The 22,309-nt window shown below is 36.1% G+C and overlaps 2 protein-coding genes and 1 pseudogene across 2 annotated transcripts; all 3 read right to left on the bottom strand.

Moving 5' to 3' along the window:
- Positions 1–205: 205 nt before the first annotated feature.
- Positions 206–1,359, bottom strand: LOC122913519 (annotated as a pseudogene).
- A 6,737-nt stretch (positions 1,360–8,096) lies between these two features.
- On the bottom strand, positions 8,097–9,041 carry LOC122914143 (olfactory receptor 52K2-like). Its single transcript, XM_044260777.1, has one exon. It carries the CDS (start codon positions 9,039–9,041, stop codon positions 8,097–8,099), a length of 945 nt encoding a protein of 314 aa, XP_044116712.1.
- A 5,459-nt stretch (positions 9,042–14,500) lies between these two features.
- Positions 14,501–15,445, bottom strand: LOC122914144 (olfactory receptor 52D1-like). The gene has a single exon (XM_044260779.1). The coding sequence runs from the start codon at positions 15,443–15,445 to the stop codon at positions 14,501–14,503; it is 945 nt and encodes a 314-aa protein (XP_044116714.1).
- Between the last annotated feature and the right edge of the window lie 6,864 nt (positions 15,446–22,309).

Below are 22,309 nucleotides of genomic sequence, written 5' to 3' on the forward strand. Positions count from 1 at the left end.
ACTTCAATTTTTTTTACAATTTTTTTTAGTAAGTATGACACATTCACCTGGGAAATTTCTGTCTTCTTAGGTAGTAGTGATTTAATTGAATGTAAACAAGGCCATAATTCCATGGTATCCACCTGTCTTGCTGGCTAATTAAAACAAAAAGAAAAACTGAAAACAACAAAACAACAACAACAACAAACTTTACAAACCAAACATATCAAATGTATGTGTTTATGAAGACTTTAAGAAATCTCTCCCCGATATTTTTTGTTTTGACACCATAGATGACAGGGTTCATCATCAGAGGGATAAGAAGGTAAATGTAGGCTATAAAGATGTGGATGTGAGGGGCGCCTGGGTGGCTCAGTGGGTTAAGCGCTGCCTTTGGCTCAGGTCATGATCTCAGGGTCCTGGGATCGAGTCCCGCATCGGGCTCTCTGCTCGGCAGGGAGCCTGCTTCCCTCTCTCTCTCTCTGCCTGCCTCTCCGTCTACTTGTGATTTCTGTCTGTCAAATAAATAAATAAAATCTTTAAAAAAAAAAAAAAAAGATGTGGATGTGAGGAGCTATGTTATCACCAAATCTATGAGTGATGAAGGAGGAAAAGGCGGGAATGTAAAACACTAGGATGACCCAAGCATGAGAGCTGCATGTGCTTAAGGTCGAGTCTAGCCTCCTTTGATGGAAGTTGAAGCACAGTATGAAGAATGAGAATATAAGAGCACATTATCAATATGAAGTCCAGCCCACCTGAAAGGGAGGTGAGTTAAGCCTTAGAGTCTGTGGATCCTGGTATTGGCACAGGCCAGTTTGATCTGGGCCATAAATTCACAGTAGGTATTGGTGATGACATTGGTTTTGCAGTAGGGAAGCCTCATCAGTAAGAAAGGATGAGGACTCAGCAGGATAATTCCACGTAGGACAATGGCCAAACTCAAAGCCATGATTACTCCATGTGTAAGGATGGTGGAATGCCTTAGAGGGTTGCAGATGGCCACATAACATTCAAAGGCCATGGCCAATAAAAAACCTAACTCCATGGCAGACAGAGAGTGTATGAAGAATATCTGGGAGAGGCAAGCTTTAAAGCTGATTTCTCTGTCATTGAACCAGAAAAGGCTGAGAATCTTGGGAATGGCAGTGGTGCTAAGCATCAAGTCATTCAGAGAGAGCGTGCAGAGGAAGAGAAACATGGGCTCATGAAGACTGGGGTCGATCTTGATGATGAACACAATTCCCCAGTATTCCTCAGAGCCAGAAGGTAGACCAGGCAAAAGGGGATGGAGATCCAGACATTAGCCGCCTCCAGTCCTGGAATTCCAAGGAGAAGGAAAGTAGCTGGATGGAAACTGGTTCTATTCTGAACTAACATTTTCAGTCACTGAACTTACTGTAATTTAAGTGTCGTCAATGTTATTTTCAATAGGTTGAGCATAAAAAATACTCTTTGTTTATACCTGAAATATGTGATACATATTTTATGACAATCTATAGTAGGAAACTTTGTTCCAGATTCAGGTATCAGGGTGAGGACATGGAATTAGCCAATAATATTTGTTTTTATCTCAAAATTCAAAGGGTGCTTGAAAGAGTGGGATTTCAGAAGAAAGAACAGAAATCCAGGGAAAGAAAGAATAGAACTTACAGTTGTGACATTTTGCTCCATATCTCATTTATTCTCCACTGCATAAACACCACCTAGTAATTGCTGGAAACATGCCAAGTACTTATTTTGATCATATTTTCACTAAAGAAATAAAAAAGTACAAAAGAAGCTTATTTTCAAATGAAAAGTAGAAACTTATTGCTCTGATTATGTCTCCAAAACATCTTTCGCTCTATTAAGCTTGTTTTTTCTCTTCATTGGAAAATTTCGTTTTTTCATAAAACTCGTTATAAAAGCATATTGCTATTTTAGATTAAAAACTTACTGAACCTAGTACAAATCAATTTCTGTGAATGTGATCAGATTGATATGCAAAGACAAATATGAAAATTTGGACCATTTAAACCTTGATTTTCATTTTATTTTATTTTTTTTAAAGATTTTATTCATTTATTTGACAGAGAGAGATTACAAGTAGGCAGAGAGGCAGGCAGAGAGAGAGGAGGAAGCAGGCTCCCTGCTGAGCAGAGAGCCCGATGCGGGACTCGATCCCAGGACCCTGAAATCATGACCAGAGCCGAAGTCAGCGGCCTAACCCACTGAGCCACCCAGGCGCCCCTTGATTTTCATTTTAAAAACTAAACCTTGATTTTTAGTTTTACTGATCTCTGTTACTCTCACTTTATGAAGTTCAAACAAAGCATCCAGCTACATCTCTCAGACACATTTCTATAGCAGCAACAAAATAAGCACTATTTCAGAATTTAGCCTACTTCATTTATCATCGTTTTTGCTCTTAAGTACCTTAAATTTCCAAAATATATTGTTCAGCTGTATGCACCAGTAAGTCCATAAAATGTTCTTGTCAATGGTGTCCATTTTAAATTCCCTAAGTGCCACCTTTCTTTTACTCACCTTACTATATCGAAGACCCTCAGATACAATTACAGTTTAGCTTCTGAGGTAAAGATTGGCACAGCAGGAGACCGTCCTGACCTTGCTTTTCTCCTATAGTTGGAGTCCATTCATTGGTGACTAAATTTGCTATACATGCTGTTAAATATTTTTAATTCTTCCTCTGTTTTTCTCTGGAGTAGAAATGCCTGTATCATGTAGTCCTTTTTCTTTATTTGACTGTTTTTTACCTGGGTTGTACTCAGCTTTCAGATGGTGGCAACACAAATCAGCTGCCTCCTACTTCTTGCTCTGGTGCCTTTGGGTTTTTCAGGAGGGTTATGCAAAATTAATGCCCCATGGAGTTGGCTGTCAATGATCATGAATGAGAATATCTCTTTTTGTTTTTCTAAAGGAGTCTTACTGACCAGAGAGATGACAGCCTTTGAGAATTTTGCAGTCACTAGAGGACTAGCCTTGGGAACCAATAATGAAAGAGTCGTGGTTATTAGGGTCATAATGGTGATTATTTAATTGTACTTTTGTGGGACTAAACATTACAGATTACATAGGGAAAGCATCAGTCTTCACAGCATGAAGTTGATTAAACTTTATATAGCCCCACATTTTTGAACAGTAAAGTTCTTTTTTTTTTTTTTTTTTTTTTAATTTTACTTATTTGTCAGACAGAGAGAACACAAGCAGGGGGAGCAGCAGGCAGGGAGAAACAGACTCCCTGCCAAGCAAGGAGCCCGATGAGGGACTGGATTCCAGGATGCTGGGATCATGATCTGAGCCAAAGGCTATCAACTAACTGAGCCAGCCAAGCTATTTACTATTTAACAAGTAAAAAGTCATTTTATATTTATTATTATTGTTGTTATTGTAATGTTGCCTTTCAAACTAATCCTGGAATTTCCATTTCCAAATGAACATGAAGAGCTAAGTAGCAATGTCAAGCAGTGTAATTAAATTCCCTGTTACTCTTTAATTGATGGCCTTGGAAAGAATATGTGAAATTAGTACTGGCAATCATTGATGACTAATGAAGGAACTATTATACCAGACATGAGTCAAAACAGACCATATAATGAGTCACTTTGTCCGCTTTTCTATCACTTCTCTTATCATTAGTCTTTTCTGACCAGTCTGTGGTTACAGACTTTCCTGGACCATCAACTATACCACTGATATTTGCATATGATGTGTATGTTGTTTATGATATCTTCATAAAGTTCATAGGATATATGATTTGTCCAAATCAAACAAAGAGCAACTGAGGATTTCTCAGAGAACACATTTAGAATTGGGGGATTTCATATGTCAACTTGAATGGAAGGGGAAAAAATTATAAAGCTATATAATGAATTTTATCCCAGGACCTGAGTTTCCTTTCTCAAAGACTAAAGTCCCTGTTTTCTTTTTCTCAGGGTAATGTAGGAAATATATAAATACATATATATATATATATATGTATACACACACACACATATACACACACTTATACATATATATGTCCACATATACATATATATGTCCAAATATATCCAAATGTGAAGATAATTTTTGAAAAGCAAAACACTCTGCCATATTTTTTGTGAAGTTTAATCAACAGATCTGTTTATGAAGAAAAATTAGAGATCCCTTTTTTTGGTCAGATATGCAACTTATCTAGAATTATTGTGATTCTCTGTAGGAGTTATTCTCTCTCATAACCCTCCCAGAACACACTCTTCTCTTTATCAAGAAAATCCCCATACCCACTAGTTTCAACTGAAGCAAGTATTAACTTCCCAGGAAATTATCTCTGAATAATTCTGGTGATAAAGCCTAGTTTATTTGCTTCTCATTTGCACTCACAGAACACACATTCAAGTAGTTCTAATTTTTATGCTATTTTACATATATGTACAATGTATATATATATATATATATATATATATATATATATATGTTTTTTTAATATTTATTTATTTATTTGAGAGATAGGACCAGTGAGAGAAAGCACGAGCAGAGGGAGGGGCAGAGGGAGAAGCAAGCTCCCCACTGAGCAGGGAGCCTGATGGGGGTCTCGTCCCAAGACCCCAGGATCATGACTGAGTTGAAGGCATTTAAGCGACTGAGCCACCCAGGTGCCCCCTATACAATATATATTTAAATTTATCTTCCAAAGAAATTTCTGGATTCCTGAGCGCAATATCTAAATTTTATCACTGTTTTATGCCTGATATCTGGCAATACGTCTTCCACGTAGTAGGCTATTTTCATAGGGAAAAATTAATTGTATTAAAAGTCTGAAAAAAATCTGAGGGGTTTGAAGTGGCGGGGGGGTGGGAGGTTGGGGTACCAGGTGGTGGGTATTATAGAGGGCATGGCTTGCATGGAGCACTGGGTGTGGTGAAAAAAAATAATGAATAATGTTTTTCTGAAAATAAATAAATTTAAAAAAATAGAATTATACAATTACTTATTAAATGATACCTGTTACAGAAAATATAGTAGGAAATAAAGTTTAGAATAGTATCAACCCCTATTTCATTATTTAAATAAATAACAATATTAACCTGTTCCTAGCTAATTTAAAAAGTTTCCCAGATTTCCCTAGATATCACTTAAACACTCAAAAACAAGAGTGTAATGTTATATCAATTATTTCTATCCAATATAGATATATTAACATCAGTTACTTATTACACTTGCCTTATTATTTGAATGTTGGAGTATATATGCAAAATAATAAACAGAATAGATATGAATAATTTATTTCCCTTCATTTTATTTTAATTTATTTTATTTTATTATTATGCTCAATTAGCCAACATAGAGTACATCATTAGTTTTTGATGTAGTGGTCCCAAATATTCTACTCTCTGTGTCATCAGTAACATACACCCTTTCATTAATACACAGTTAAAAAATCATGGCACATTTGTAGTCATTTCCTTAGCAAATTAAAATGTAATAATCAGAGCCAATTGAAATGATTAATTACCTACTGAGATTACCTCAATAAGTTTTGGTGTCAGTAAGAGAAAGATGAATCAGAAAACAAATAGGATGAATGGATAAATGATAGAGGGATGAAACGAAGGATCGATATGAGATAAATGAAACATAACATGTTAAGTGGAAAATCGAGGGACTGAGTAAACATGACAAGTATTTGTGTGATTTTTTCAACTTTTCTGTTTGTTTAAAAATATTTGTAATAAAAATTTGGGGAAAAAAAGGGAGATGCAGCTCTGGTCATAATTGCTGCTTAGTAGTGGGGTAGGAGAATGAGAATTTGCTTCCGGTATGTGAGCCTTTCCATGTCTCTTAGATTGGAATATAGTTCTCACAGACTTTTCTATTTCCTTAGGACATATTTTTACTTAATAATATGAGGAAAATAACATGATAAAATGCAACTCATTTAAAGAGTACAAGGAAAAGGTAACACTTTAAAGAGTAAACCTACAGTCCACTCTGTATCCTTTTGGATACGCTTGTCCTCAACTGACGTTTCTGATGGCAATCTGTGTAGATACATTGTGTGTGTATGTATATGCATGTGTCTCTGTATGTTTACTCAACCAATGAATAGTATGGAAAAATGTCTCACAATTTGTATAATGAAGACTCAGATATAAGAGTTTAGATAGCTTAGGTTTTCTAAATTTGAATTTAAAGGATTATATGGGGACATTTGTTTCTGGACAAATTGGGGTAAAGGGACCTGCACGAAAGAACTAAAATACCATAAAATAAATGAAGTCAAGGCACTCAAGATACTGGACATCAGATAATGGGGGGCAATGGAACCTGAGGGATGGGAACCAACTGAGGATCCCCAAGCTTACTGCCTAGGGAAAGCTATCAAAACACATTAGGGAAAGGTAGAACCCATGCAGAGTTCAACATGATTCCTAAATTCAGGATCTGGAGCTGAGATTCTTGGGAGAATCAAACAATTAGAAACAATCAACCAATATACCAAAGAGAAGAAATCTGCACAGAGAGGGTACTCTTTTGATCTTCAAAAGAACTGTATTAAGAACTTACTTTAATGCTGATTAGTTCATGCACAAACTAATTAGTTCTAGCTAATCTACCCAAAACATGTGTGAACCAGTCTACTGAAATTGGAGGAAGAACCACACACACAAAAATGGGGCAATACTTGAAGCTAACCCTGTTTGAGCAGCCACACAAGAATTTCTCATAATTTATTGTGATAGCTTTATCTATAGAGTAATCTCTATGTCACAATATCACAATAATGATAGAAAGATAGAGGGAGACCATACAGTGAGGCAAATTGAGTACCAGATGCTCTGCTTTCACATAGGACAGTATAAAAACAAAACCTGGCAAAATCAACCAATTTGCAATCTAATCAAGTCTCAGAATAAAGCTTGAAAACAGAGAAATTAAAAATAAAAATAGCACCCAGCAAGGTAAAATACATAATGTCTGGCATTTGTTCCTATTTACCAGTCATGAAACAAAGTACAAAAAAGGTTCATAAGTGAGGAGAACAATGAATCAACTGAAACTGACCCAGACAAATGACACAGGTACGAGAATTAACTGATATAAGCATTTAAAGTCTTTACAAATTCATTCCATATCTTTGAAAATCAGCATCCTAGCATCCAAGGGAGGGATAAAATTGGGATGGCAGTCCAAAATTCACCATCAACATAAACTGTCACTATTTGACACAACTAGAAGCTCACTAAAATGCCCCATTTGAAAGTTTTTTTTTTTTATTTTTTTAATTTGACATGACTCAGAAATCACCCTGAATAAAAGACATTTGTAGTGGCAATTGTTACCATTGGAGTATCTTAAGGAAAATTTACTGATTGGGCTAACAAAAGACTGAACATAAAACTTAAACAAACAAATAAGCAAAAAACATAGAATAAGATGCCAATCAGAGAGTTTGAAAAGTTCCAATATAGTCCTAAGAATCTAGAAAACTGTATACCTGTGTGCATAGTACATGCACAAGATTAAAAAAATACACTCAAAATAAAAATTTGCTTTCTAATCAAAGACTTTATATCAGCTATTATGAATAAGTTCTATGAACTAAAGAAACCAAGTCTAAAGCAGAAAAAAAAAAAAGTTTGAGAATTATGTGTCACCAAATAAAAAATATAAATAAAGAGATAGGAATTTTAAAAAAGAACCAAATATAATGGAAAAATACAATAAATGAAATGTAAAATTCACTCCTGGTGCTCAAAAGCATATTTGAACTTGTAGAAAAAAATGAATAAGCAAACGTGAAGAAAGGCCAATTGAGACTACCCAACTAAAGGAGCAAGAAAAAAAAGGAATTGCAGAAAAACAAAGTCTCAAAAACTTTCAGGATACTAACAAAAAATAGCAACATACTTATAAAAGAAAACTGAAAATGACAAGAGAGACAGAAATAACATTTGAAGAAATATTGGCTGAAATTTTTCAAAAATTGCTTTAAAAAAACCCTTTATTCCTCATATACAGGAAGCTCAGCAAATATCAAGTAGGATGAAATCAAGATATTCTTAACCAGAGTGTCAAACTTTTGAAAGAAGAAAACAAAGGGATAATCTTCCAAGCAGTAAGATATGATTTTAAATACATTTAATTGTTAAGAATTTAAAGAATCTCTCCCTGATTCTCTTGGTTTTCACACCATAAATAATAGGGTTCATCATGGGTGGAATAAGAAGATATATATTGGCTATAAAAATGTGGATATGTGGAGCAATGTGGTGGCCAAACCTATGAGTGAGAAAAGAGAAAAAGGCTGGTGTATAAAACACTAAGATGACCCATACATGGGAGACACATGTGCTTAAGGTCTTGAGGCGGGCAGCTTTGGATGGGAGATTGAAGACAGTGAGAAGAATAAGGACATAAGAACAGATGATCAGTATGAAATCCAGTCCCCCTGTCAGGAATGCCACAATTAGGCTGTAGGCTCTACGAATCTTGGTCTCGGTGCAAACCAGCTTTATCAGGGCCATAAACTCACAGTAGGTATGGGGGATGACATTAGTTCGGCAGTAGGAAAGCCACCTCAGTAGAAAGGGGTGTGGACTGAGGAGGATAGTTCCTCTGAAGACAATGCCCAAACCAAAGCCTACAATCACTGCAGGTGTTAGGATAGTGGAATGTCTTAATGGGTGGCAGATGGCTATGTAGCGGTCAAAAGCCATGGCCAAAATAAACCCAGATTCCATAGTAGACAGAGAATGAATAAGATACATTTGAGTGAGGCAGGCTTCAAAGTAGATCTCTCTGTAATTGAACCAGAAGAGGCTGAGAATCTTGGGAAGTGTAGAAGAAGTAAGCATCAAATCAGCCACGGACAGCATACATAGAAAGAGGTACATAGGTTCATGCAGTTTGTGGTCTGTCTTGACAATGAATAGAAGGGCAACATTTCCCATTAGTGACACTATGTAGACGAGACAAAAAGGGATAGAAATCCATACGTGGACAGTCTCCAATCCTGGGATGCCAAGCAGTAGGAAGGTGGAAGGGTGAAGATTGGTCCTGTTATAATTTAACATTATGTTTACAGTAGATAGTCCATGGCCCTGTTCAAATTTTTAAAAAATCACAAAAATTATAAATATATGAATACCAGGTTTTTTTTTTTCATTATTCTAGGCCAGAATGGATGCTGGCTATTGAATTAATCCTTCTGTAATATAATCTTAAAAGGCATCAAATACATGGGACTGCGTTTTGGAGGGTAAGAAAAATCATTAGAAAATCATCTATCTATTTAGCTAGCTAGCTATTATCTACCTATCTATTCTATCTCCTTGACTTTTTTTTTTTTTTTCAGAAAGTGTTGCTCAGATAGCCAGATGCATTTCAGAAGTATTCCAGAAGTAGTAGTTGATACATTGCTAAGAATGAAGATAGGGACGCCTGGGTGGCTCAGTTGGTTGAGTGGCTGCCTTCGGCTTGGGTCATGATCCCAGCGTCCTGGGATTGAGTCCCACATTGGGCTCCTTGCTCGGCTGGGAGCCTGCTTCTCCCCCTGCCTCTGCCTGCCATTCTGCCTGCCTGTGCTCGCTCTCTCCCCCTCTCTCTCTCTGATAAATAAATAAAATCTTTAAAAAAAAATGAAGATATAGTTTTCTACTGTTTGAGAAAAGCAAAAAAGTGTAAGTACCACCATCACGAATGAGATCAGTGATTTGTGATATTTTAACTCTCTTATCCCCTTCCAATGATAGAACTTACAGATATAAGGAAAAGGTGACTTGGGAAATACTAAAGAACAATTGGGGAAATGATCTAAAAAAGCAGAATGAAGAGGTATGAACAAAACTGGTCCTATTTTTAAAGATGATTCATTGAGCTAATAAATGAAGGACACTTATCTTCATACAATGAGTTCAACTGAATGATAAGAAAATATTTAGTAAAGAACTATAGAGAAAATGACTAAGTCTGAAAAGCACGAGTATTCAGATTACCAGATATTTGTATGTTTTTTGTAAAAGAGCAATCAAATTTTCTAGAAAGTGAGTGAGTAATACATCCATCAATCAGACAATATACTTCATACTGACTTTTGTTTCCAAAGCAAACTCCCCCCTGCCCGCCCCGTATGCCCTATATTGTGCCTTTTACTCCTGTGACTTAATTCATTCCCTAACGGAAGGCCTCTATCTACCACTTGTCTTTACCCATTTTTTTTCTATCTCCCACCCCCTTCTTTCTAGCAACCCTCGGTTTGTTGTCTGCATTTACAGGTCTGATTCCTGAAGCCAACTTTTAAATGTAACTCTTGGCTCCCACATATCAGCTTGCCAGATAGAGTGCCTTAAAATCTGTGAGCAATTATTTTGGAAAGATATCCTAACAATACAAAATTGATAAATCATTATTTTGGCTCAAATATTGGTATGTGGTGATCTTATATAACTTGAGGTATCCCTTCACTCAGAATGAAACTCAGTGTGATTTTTTTTAAGGTTTTGACAAATGTGGCTCAGTACTAAATCCTGAGTGAATTAATAGTTATGAACAAAGGTTTCAGATCATCTTAAATATTGAGTTCATCTTCTACCTTATTTTTTGTTAAAAAGTTTAAGCATCTTTCAGAGAACCATAGGTGCTGTCTTCATTACTTAAGACTGGATCTAGAGCCCCCATCATAAGCTCCATAATTTTCTTCTCATGCAAGCCCTGAATTTTCCCATCCAAACTCAACTACAATTTCTCACCCTATATCCTGGTTATCTTACCTTTACAATGAGATGGTCTCATTGCTCACCCTGAGGGTCAGCTTAATACTGGCTATAACTGCAAGAACCATTATACCTCTTTTCTTGGGGGACTAGAGGCCTGCAAGGAATATCCTGCCTATGGCCACTCATGAGAATGCTATCTGATTGTAAACAATTTCACTAGTCTCTCCCAGTCTCTCTAGGCACAATTTGGTCTCTTGAAGGGAATCAATCTTGTAGTGTCTTCACCACCTAAGCTCTTAGCTTAGAAACAAAAAGGAGATGGCCTCTGGACTCCCAAGTCTCTTGAGATGCTTGATTTATTATACCCCCTGGGCCTAAGCACATTCAGAGGTTGTAAATTAATGTCTTCTTACATTGTATGTGATGAGAGCTAGAAGGAGTGGGGGATACCAGAAAGGTGCATGTTTATTAATTAATTAGGGTTCAATATTAATATTCCCATATATCTCCAGATATTCTAAAGTAATGTACTGAATCTTATTTAGTTCTGAAAAACAACTGAAGCTCTAGGATATTTTCTAGTCATGTTCCTGTTCTTGAATCACCCATGAACTTTATTTGTTTGATCAAGTACAGAATATTCGTTATCCCCCTCTACAAAAGAATCATTAATTACATTTTGGTTAGTGCCTTTTGCAAATAATGGGTATGTTTTCCTTATAGATATGTCCTTCCTCATCCTCCTATTCTATTTCTGTATTTCAGGAGTGATGAACATTATAGACTATATTTTCCAGGATCACAGATGATCTATATTTATGCTGGGTTTGTTCAGTGGGGGCACTGGTGGGAAAATATTAGGGAAAAATAAGGAAAAACCGTGTTTATTTCTCCCTATTTCTTACTCTTTTTAACTGCCATTTGCTCCAGGACTCCAGATCCTGCCAGAAGGGACTTCCATGGTTTAAGCTTCCACTGAGAGACTCATATTTTTGAGATATGATTGAACTCCTGATTCTTCTCTCTGTTTCACAGATCTAAAGTTGGTATGGCTTCCCATAGTTCTTTAAAAAAAAATTGTATAAGAAATACAAATCATATCTCATAGCTCAGTCAAATCTCAAAGATACGAAACATGCAAATATCAAAAATTGCATTTTTATACACCAATAATGAACAATATAAAAAGGAAATTAAATAATTCCATTTATAATAATATCAAGAATAAAATAGGAATGATTTAAGCAAAGAGACAAATACTTGCACAGTAAAAAACATAAAACATTGTTGAAAGATATTAACGAAGACACAAATAAATGGAAAATTATCCCATACCCATGGATTGGGAGACATAATATTGTTAATATGTTAATACTACCCAAAGTGATCTATAAATTCAATGCAATCCCTATCAAAGTCATACTGGCATTTTTTGAACAGAAAATCCAATGTAAAATTCATACAAAATCTCAAGGAACACAAAATAGCCAAAAAAAATTTTTTTTGAAAAATAAAAACAAAGTTCAGGTCTCATAATTCCTGATTTCAGAACTTACTCCAAAGTGGCAGTCATTAAACCCATATGTTACTGGCCTAAAGGTAGACATATGACCTATGGAATAAAAAGGAGAGTTCCCAATTAAACTCTCACACATATGGTCAGGTAATTTCGACAAGATCATTCAATGGGGAAAGAATAATTTTTTTTTCAACAAATGGTGATGAAAAAAGTACAGATCCACATAAATAGAATGAAGTTGGACTCACAGCATATAAAAGATTAGTAAAAATAGATCAAACACCTAAACAGGAGAGCTAAAGCTATCAAATTCTTAGGGAAAAAAAATAAAAGAAAAACTTCATGACATTGTAATTGACAATATCTTGGATATGACACCAAAACATAGGCAACAGAAGTTAAAAAAAAAAAAAAAGCTGGATTTCATCGAAACTAAAACTTCTGTGCTTAAATACGGAGAACAAACTGGTGGTTGCCAAAGGAGAGGTGGATGGGGGGATGGGTGATAGAGATGGTGCAGATTAAGGAGTATACCTGCTGTGATGAGTTCCAGGTGATATAGGTAAGTGTTGAATCACTATATTGTACACCCGAAACTGATATTACACTGTATGTTGATTATTCTTTAATTAAAAATGACAGAAAACATAGTTTAGTGCATCAAAGGACACTATCAACAGAGTAAAAAGGAGGCAACCCACAGAATGGGAGAGGATACTTCAAAATCATACATCTGATAAGAAATTAATAGCCAGGATACATAAAGAACTTCTAAAACTCAACAGCAATGACAATAACAACAAATGACTGGATCAGAAAATGAGCAAATGACCTGAATAAACATTTTTTGCAAAGAATGTGTACAAATGGCAAATAAACACGTGAAAGGATGTTCAACATCAATAATTTTTAGGAAAATGAAAATCAAAAACCACAATGAGACATTACTTCACTTTTATTAGGATAGCTATTACTTTAAAAAATAAAATTAAAAAAGAAACAGCAGTTGGTGTGGATATGAAAACATTGGAACACTTGTGCATTGCTAGTGGGAATGTAAAATGATACAGATGCTGTAGAAAAAGCCATGATCATTCCTTACAAATGAAAATAAAGAATTACCATATGATACAGCAATTTGACTTCTGGATATATATCCCAAATAAATTAAAATAGGGACTCGAACAGATATTTATACAACTATATTCATAGCAACAATATTCACAATAACCAAAAGGTAGAAGCAAATATCCATCCACAGATAAATGGATAAGTAAAATGTAAGATAGGTAGATGATAGATGATAGATAGATGGATGATAGATAGGAATCTACATCTAGATATATATATGTTTTCTCTGTGTAACTATAGTCCACTATAATATACAGGAATATTATTCAACATTAAAAAGGAAGGAAATTCTGATGCATTCTACAACATGAATGAGCCTTGAAGATTTTATGCTGAATGAAATAAGCCATCACAAAAGGTCAAATACGGTTATGATTCCACTTGGATGAAGTACCTAGAATAACCAAATTCACAGAGAAAGCAAGAATACTAGTAGTTGTCAGGGGATGTAGGGAATGGGGAGTTAATGTTAATGCATAGCATTCCAGATGGGGAAGATAACCTTCTGAAGAAGGTTGGTGGTGATGATTGCACAACAATGTGAATTCAGGAATCACTGGACTGGACAATTAAAAGTGGTTAAAATAATAACTATTAGCTATGGTATTTTACCACAATAATAAAAAAGGTACCAGTAAACACCCTTTAGTTACATTCCACCTTAATGCTTAAAAACATGAATGGTAATATTAGATAGATACACACGTAAATGATAGATTGACCTTCATGGCTTTTTCTTTATTACCAACATACAAATATATATTAACAAAGAGAAACAGCAGGGGAAGCTTCTTTCAGTTGTACCCTAAACTGTTCCATAAGAAAGAGTAGGAAAGTATCCATCATTTAGTTCTCTAGAGAAATCTTATTTTGTTTATGATGTATGTCTTTTTCTCTTCTTTTTCTCTTTCTATTGTTCACTCTCTATTTGTAATTATCCTCCAAAAGACATACAGATAAAAGGAGATTAACAATTTGTCCTTCAATATTTAATAAATGACAAAGCTGAAATAACTTGTTAGATTAGAATATTTGGAATTCACAGACATGTAGTAAGCAAGAGAAGTCTCAGGCAGTAGATGCAATTCAACTTGCAGGAGTAAGAGCAGCAAGTTATCTTACTCATATCATCTCTTTTATTTCATTCATTTTGTCAATCCAACTAAAATCAAGAAACATTGACCATTAATGTCCTAAGAACGCGCTCCCGTATTTTCTTTGTCCTTACTCCATACACAATGGGGTTGAGGAAAGGGGGCACCAAAAGGTACATATTTGCAATAAAAATATGGATATGTGCAGGCACATTCTTCCCAAAACGGTGAGTGAAAATGGAAAAACCAGCTGTGGAATAGAACACAAGAATAACACAGACATGTGATCCACATGTGCCCAAAGCTTTAAAGCCAGCTTCTCGGGATGGCAGGCGGAATACAGAGCGGAGGATGAAGGCATAGGATACAGCAATGAGAATGGCATCACACGAGCCAATGATAGAAGCCATACTGAGGCTATAACTCTTGGTGGCCCTTATGTCCATACACGCCAGCTTCACCACAGCCATGAACTCACAGTAGGTATGGGCAATGATTCGTGTTCTGCAATAGGGCAGCTGTTTGAGCAGGATGGGATGTGGAGAAAAGAAGGCTATTCCCCGAATCACCACAATAATACCCATTATGGTGATGCGAGCATGAGTGAGAATCGTGGTATGGCGCAGTGGATGACAAATGGCCACGTAACGGTCAAAGGCCATGGCCAGGAAAAAGCCTGATTCCATAGCAGTAAAACTGTGAATGAAGAACATTTGGGTCAGGCAGGCATCAAAGGCAATGTCATGGACTCCAAGCCAGAAGAGACAGAGCATTCGGGGCAGGGTGGATGTGGAGAGAACCAGGTCGGTGATGGAGAGCATGCAGAGAAAGAGGAACATAGGCTCATGGAGGCTTCGCTCTGCCCTCACCACGGCCAGGATGGTCACATTCCCCACCACAGCCACCACGTACATGGAGCAGAAGGGAATTCCAATCCAGACATGCAGGTGCTCTAGTCCCGGAATGCCCATCAACAGGAAGGTGACAGGAGAGGGACGAGAAGTGTTGAGAGGAGGCATGTTGCTTTTCCCTTTGCTTTTTGTCACTACTTCTGAAGAGGAAGCAGCACAACCAGATGCTGAAAACATGGAGGTTCAGTTCAAGAAGACCCTTAATGATTTGTTGCTAAAAACAATTCAAGTCATAATCATGTGTATTTAAATTCAGTAGGATAATAATGCTAAAATTGGTAATAACATACCAAGTGACAGAAATACAGAAAGGTAATACTTTCTATATTAGGGACCTTGTCCATTCATTTGCAATGAAAGATTCCATCTTTAGTCACACCTGTACTTAGTTCAACAAATATTTACTGAGAGGTTACTGAGTTTCTTCCTTAAGCTCTCATTCAGTATTTCCCTCAGGTCAGTGAGTTTTCCATAACTGGAAGTGATCTAGCAGAGACCTTGTGAAAATATCTAGGAGTTATTGAAAGGACCCTTATAATCCACTCTGCCATTCATGCGAGGAATAGAAATAAATGGTCTTTGTCCCTCTCTGGACACAATATTGAAGACTTTGGCACAATTTTTGAAGTAGAATCAACTCTATTTCTATCTTTAGCCTTTCACTTGCCACTCTGCATATGTTACTAATCTGTCAGTTTTATCAATGATGTTTCTTTTTTCTTTTTGCCTATTTCTTTCTATCATGTACTACTTAAGTAGGCACATATTATGTTTTGTTGAACCAGCAGATATCTGTTTGTAAAGATAAGGTATTTCTTAACATTAACCCCTCACTACCTTTTTATCCTCTTTTTTTCAGATTTAGATTATTTCACTGCATAGCTGTATACTAATAGTGCTCCTTCATTTATTGATCCAGAAACCCGAATTTCCAAACATGCACAACAGTTTATTTATTGGACTGGTATATTTACCTAATGATGCTTTAGGTACCAGTTACTGACTGCAGTGGGTTTCTCAATACATCTTCCTATAGTTCCAACATATAGTCAAACCTCCGTGGCAAAGAAGCCCTGGGATAAAGGGGTTGAGCATGAGGCAGGAGCTGGGAGAGTTGAAGAAAAGAACTAACTTTTAAGTCACTACAAATGCTCTAGTTGTAGAGTAACCCTTGGTTACTAGTTTTCTGCTTTTCTTATCTCCTATTAAGGCAATACTTAGCATGTATGTAGTTATGTTGTCATCAGTTTTTTAAGGAAAATCTGCTTTCCTTATATCTCAAACAAATTCTCATTAAATGCAATATGAACTAATAAGTTACACAGAGTTATCGCTATATAGGCCTTCCTGAATCATGCCAAAACTCTTATATTCCATATATATATATATATATATATATATATATATATATGGTCTAGGCTTTTACATTTACTAGAACCTAGCTTTATTATAGTGAAAAACACTTGAAGAACACAACTATGGCTTTCCCTCCTGCCCATGATTTAGCTTTTAACAGGTAATTACACTATAAAATTAAACAGGTAATATATAAGGCAAATTTTTTTCCCAAAGGAGAGGGAAGGATGAGTTATACAGAAATGACAGCAAGGGATCAAATTAAGTTTAGTGAGTTAAGAAAAGTCTTCTACTTAGGCTAGAATGTGAAGATTGCATGAGCTTTTCCCCTGAGTTCTGAATATAGATATTTAGGTATAGATATAAATAATGCATACCTACCTATCTGCACCCATATGCACACACACAAAGGAAAAGGAAACAAAGGAAAACAAAGGAAAAGGAAAGGAGCATAAGCGAAGTTCCACCTGAAGGACAATCATGATGTAATGAAATAAATCTAGTATAGCTGGACTCAAAGGTTACAAAGAGATTAAAGTGAAATAAAATTCTGTGAGTAAACAAAAGTCCCCAACATTCATGTGTAAGCACATAACCAATAGGAAATGTTATAATCTAGACTAATGGAGTGGCTATCACTTGTTTAAGTGCTAAGTACATGTTGGGGTTACAGATACAATACAGAGCATTGCAAAAACAGAATTGGAAAGTACACACACTCACAGATACACACATGCTGGTTTCTAATTTTTTTTTCTTGTACAAACACACATAATACAACCTCTATGGTATCATCTCCCTGAAAATGCCAACCTGTCATTGAATATGGAGATCATGAAGTAGCCTTATTTTGTTCCTCCAATAGATTCATATAATATGAAATATGGTCAAAATAAGAGATAACCCTCACTTAATAATATCTTTTAAAAGATCTTTGCTTCCTAGAATTTTTTTTCTTCATTTTATCCATAAAGAATGAAAAATGTGCATTCTCTCAATTTCAAAGAATTACATATTCCCTCTTGACTCCAGGACATTCAGAAAGTAAAAAGAGTTTAAGAAAATCCCATGTCCTTGAAAGTTTTCCTTAGATCATTCAGATTATATCTTTCTCTCCATCCATTTCTTGTTTCATAACCTTAATTAGTTCATGAAGAAACTGATTCAGAATAAAGAAGCAACCTAAACATGCAGTTTCTATATATAGCAGTTTCAACATGGTAATCTCAGAGGATAAGCAGGGATAACATCTGACACAACCAGGTCCTTATGGAATCATTAGGAGAGGGGCAGTATTAGTACTTTGGTAAAAGGTTTGATTATCTTCCTAATTTCAGGGATAGTTACAGATGAAGCCATCTCTTAGTATTTTGGTATAATTTATCAATCACATAATAGGGCCTGAAGGAAACTGAAAAAATACAGAACACATTCTTTATTCCTTGTATACATCAACTTCATCCCAGTGTCAACTTGAGACATAAACTTTGCAGGCCAGAAGAGGGGGATGGTATGTTTAAATTATTTAAAAAAATAACCAAGAATTCCTTATCTAGCAAAACTGCCTTTCAAAAATAAAGGAAAAATTAGGACATTTCCAGGTACACAAAAACTGAGAGAGTTCATTATCTCTAGACATTCTCTGCAACAAATGCTAAAGGGAGTCTTTTATGTTGAAATTCTTTTTTTTTTTTTTAAAGATTTTGTTTATTTATTTGACAGACAGATTACATGTAGGCAGAGAGAGAGGAGGAAGCAGGCTCCCCACCGAGCAGAGAGCCTGATGCGGGGCTCGATCACAGGACCCTGAGATCATGACCTGAGCCGAAGGCAGCGGCTTAACCCACTGAGCCACCTAAGCACCCCTTTTATGTTGAAATTCAAGGAAGTTAGAGAGTAACTCAAACCTATACAAAAATATAAAGTTCTTCAGTAAAGATAAAGCACACACAGATATAAAAACCCGTATGATCACAATTTTGGTTCATAACTCTACTTTTTATTCTGCTACAGGATAGGAAGGACAGAAGCACAAACAGAATTATAAATCTAAGTTAATAGGTATAGGACATATAAGGATTGTTGCGGCTGGCGCGACAAATCGACCAGGAACGTGAGGGTAAGAGGATGGTGAAAAGAAATTAAAAGACAAAGAGATGGGGGCAGGAGGAGCACCAAGGAGGATGTCCAATAGTGCCAATTTTATTCAAGGCTGTGAGGCATTATATAGCTAACAGAAACAACTACAAAAAAGTATCTATTTTTAACTGATTACGAAAGAGTTTGCAACATGCACAGAAAACCCTTCAAGCTTTCCCATTATCTATTACCCAAGCACCAAGAGCAGACCCTCTAGCACCAGATGTACTGACTTCAAGGCCACTCAAGACATAGTTTACGTAAGCATAGCACAATTTTACAATGGTGTAGCTTATGGCCTGTGCAAGGACAGCAAGGACCAGCCAAGAATTCGTGACCCCGACCAAATCATCTCTATCTGACAGGCAAATGTGTGGGAAGTCACGTCGGCGAGCGCACAGCACACAGCACAGACCCTTTCTCCGTGCTACTCGACTTCATCGACCTAAGCCTTTTGTTCGGCTCTTCAGCCTTTAAAGCAGGCACAAGTCAGGGCCTGGTTTGGTCCTCATCTCAAGCCTTATCTTAGCCTCCCACAAAGGATGTACTTTGTAACATTAATAACATAGAGTGTGGATGGTGAAGCTCCGAAGGGAGGAGTAGAACTTTTGTATGCAATTGCAGTCTAGTTGTTATCAGTTTCAAATACATTATTATAACTTTAGGATGTTATATATAATCCCTCTGGCAATCACAAAGAAAATATTTGTCAAATATTCACAAAAAAAATGTTAAGGAATCAAGAAGTGTCATTGAAAAAATTAAAAAAAATACAAAGGCAGGCAGTAAGAGAGGAAAGGAGGGACCAAAAAATTATAAGACATACAGAAAACAGTAAGATGATAATAGTAAATCTTTCCTTATGAACAATTATTTTAAATGTAAATGTTTAAAAATCCCCAGTCAAAACAAAGAGTGGCAGGATGGATTAAAACAACAGAATCCAGGAGCACCTAGGTGGCTTAGTGGGTTAGGCCTCTGCCTTCGGCTCAGGTCACAGTCTCAGAGTCCTGGGATTGAGCCTCAAATTGAGCCCCACATCAGGCTCTCTGCTCAGCAGGGAGCCTGCTTCCCCCTCCCTCTCTGCCTGCCTCTGCCTACTTGTGATCTCTCGCTCTCTCTCTCTGTCAAATATATAAATAAAATCTTAAAACAACAGCAACAACAACAACAAAAAACAGAATTCAGACTTCATTTTTCCAGTCTAGAATGTGAGACACTGGAAGTTTACACTGCAACCTAACAACAAGTAAAAAGTGGAACCAACTGAAAAGTCAGCAACTCTTCTTGGGCCCATAAGAGAAGCAAGATCACAGGGCAAACTGCTGCTTCTGAAGCTGAAGAAACCAGTAAGTTAAAACAGAAGAATACAATTTATTGGAGCAGAAATCTCCATGGGAAGCAGTGCCAGGATAAGAAAATACAAACCACAATTGAAAAGTTGCTAGAGGCTTAGTGTGGGCAAACCTGAGAGATAAACTCCAGGGGAACCCATTCATTGATTGGTCCCCACTCTTTCATAAGTTTTACATACAGGAACTCATCAGTCCTCACAGTGTTATAAAAGAAAATCCTCTCATTCAGCTGGGGCAGGGGAAAGTGAACCATTTTAAAATACATCAGAGCATTCTGTTCTTCTTAACAAGATCTACATTTAGAAAAATCTAGTTAGCCAAACCCTAACCTGGTAAGGTTTTATCAGAGTCTAACTGGTCTGAAGGAAAGGAAATACTCAATTCTGGCTGGCTCTAGCCTTCCAGGTAGGAAAAGGGAAAAAGCCAACTTCAGTCCACCCTAGACATCTGGTTCCTCCTAAGAGGAATGAAGGGGAAATTGGGTAAAACACAGGAAATTTATAGCTCAGATGTAAAAGTTTACTAAATGACTGAGACCTAATCATGGAACAATGAGCAATCCCCCCTCTCCCTACATCTTACTGCCACATTAGTAAAGGCCTATTTGTGGCAGTTTTCAAACCCAGGACATTGTGTCAGGAAGAAATTACAAAACATACTAAAAGGCAAAAAAACACAATTTGAAGAGAAAGAGCCAAAGCTGGAACCAAACTTAAATATGGCAAGGATGTTGGAATTCCTAGACCACGACTCTTGAAAACTATTATTAATATACTAAGGACTCTATTGGATAAAACAAACATCATGCAAGAACACATGGGCCATGTAAGCAGACAGCTGGAAATCCTAAGAAAGAACCAAAAAGAAATGCTAAGGTTCAAAAAAGTAACAGAAATGAAGAAAGACTTTGAGGGAATTATTAACTAGTATATTGGACATACTAAAGAAAGAATCTCTGACCATGAGAATACCTCAATAGAGACTTCCCAAAATGAGAGGCAAAGAGAAATAAGACTTAAAAAAAAAAAAAAGAAGAAAAGAAAAAGAAACAAACAAACAAACAAAAAATCAAGCAAGCAAGCAATGTCTAAGGACTGTAGGACAACTAATAACAACACAATATGGAACATATGAGTAACTCCAGGAATATCAGAAGGAGAAAAAGGAGAGAGGGAACAAAATAAATATTTGAAGTGATACTGATGGAGAATTTTCTCAGATTAATGCCAGACACCAAAGTACTTATCAAGGAATTTCAGAGACTACCATGTAGGATAAATGCCAACAGAACAATAGATCTAGGCATATCATCTCCAAACAGCAAAATGTCAATGATGGGGGGAAAAAATCCTTAAAGAAACCAGAGTTTAAAAAACAACAACACCACCACGTTGGTTATCAAGAAACAAAGATAAAAATTACATTTAATTTGTCCTCAGAAACCATGCAAGCAATAGAAGTGGAGTGAAATTAAAGTGTTAGGAGGGGGGAAAAAAGGAGAATTCTGTACCCTGAAAAATAATTCTTCAAAAATGAAGGAGAAATAAAAAATTTCTCAAACAAAAATTGAGATAATTTGGTATAAGTACACCAGCTTGAAAGAAATGTTAAGTAAATTCTTAGAGAGAAGGAAAGTGATATAGGTCAAACATCCAAATCTGCTTAAGGAAAGGAAGAGTATTAAGGACGAAATAAGTGAAAGTAAAATAAAATCTTTTAGTTTTCTTGTTTGTAATTTATCTAAAGTGTTGACTGTTCAAAATAGTTATATGAACATTATATATAAACATACATTTACACACAGTTGCTATAATTATTTTGAATAAATATTTACCTGTTAGATAAATGTATGTGCATGTACATGTATAAGCAAAATGAATGCCAGCAATGATACAAAGGATAGGAGGGAGGTATTAGGGTTAATTTGTTATTAAAAGTTACTCTCATGGGTGTTATTTGAAAGTAGACTTGGATTAGTTTATTTTTTTTTCCAATTTATTTATTTTCAGAAAAACAGTATTCATTATTTTTTCACCACACCCAGTACTCCATGCAAGCTGTGCCTTCTATAATACCCACCACCTGGTACCCCAACCTTCCACCCCCCTGCCACTTCAAACCC

The sequence above is a fragment of the Neovison vison genome, chromosome 7 (genome assembly GCF_020171115.1).
Source record: "Neovison vison isolate M4711 chromosome 7, ASM_NN_V1, whole genome shotgun sequence".
Lineage (NCBI taxonomy): Eukaryota > Metazoa > Chordata > Mammalia > Carnivora > Mustelidae > Neogale > Neogale vison.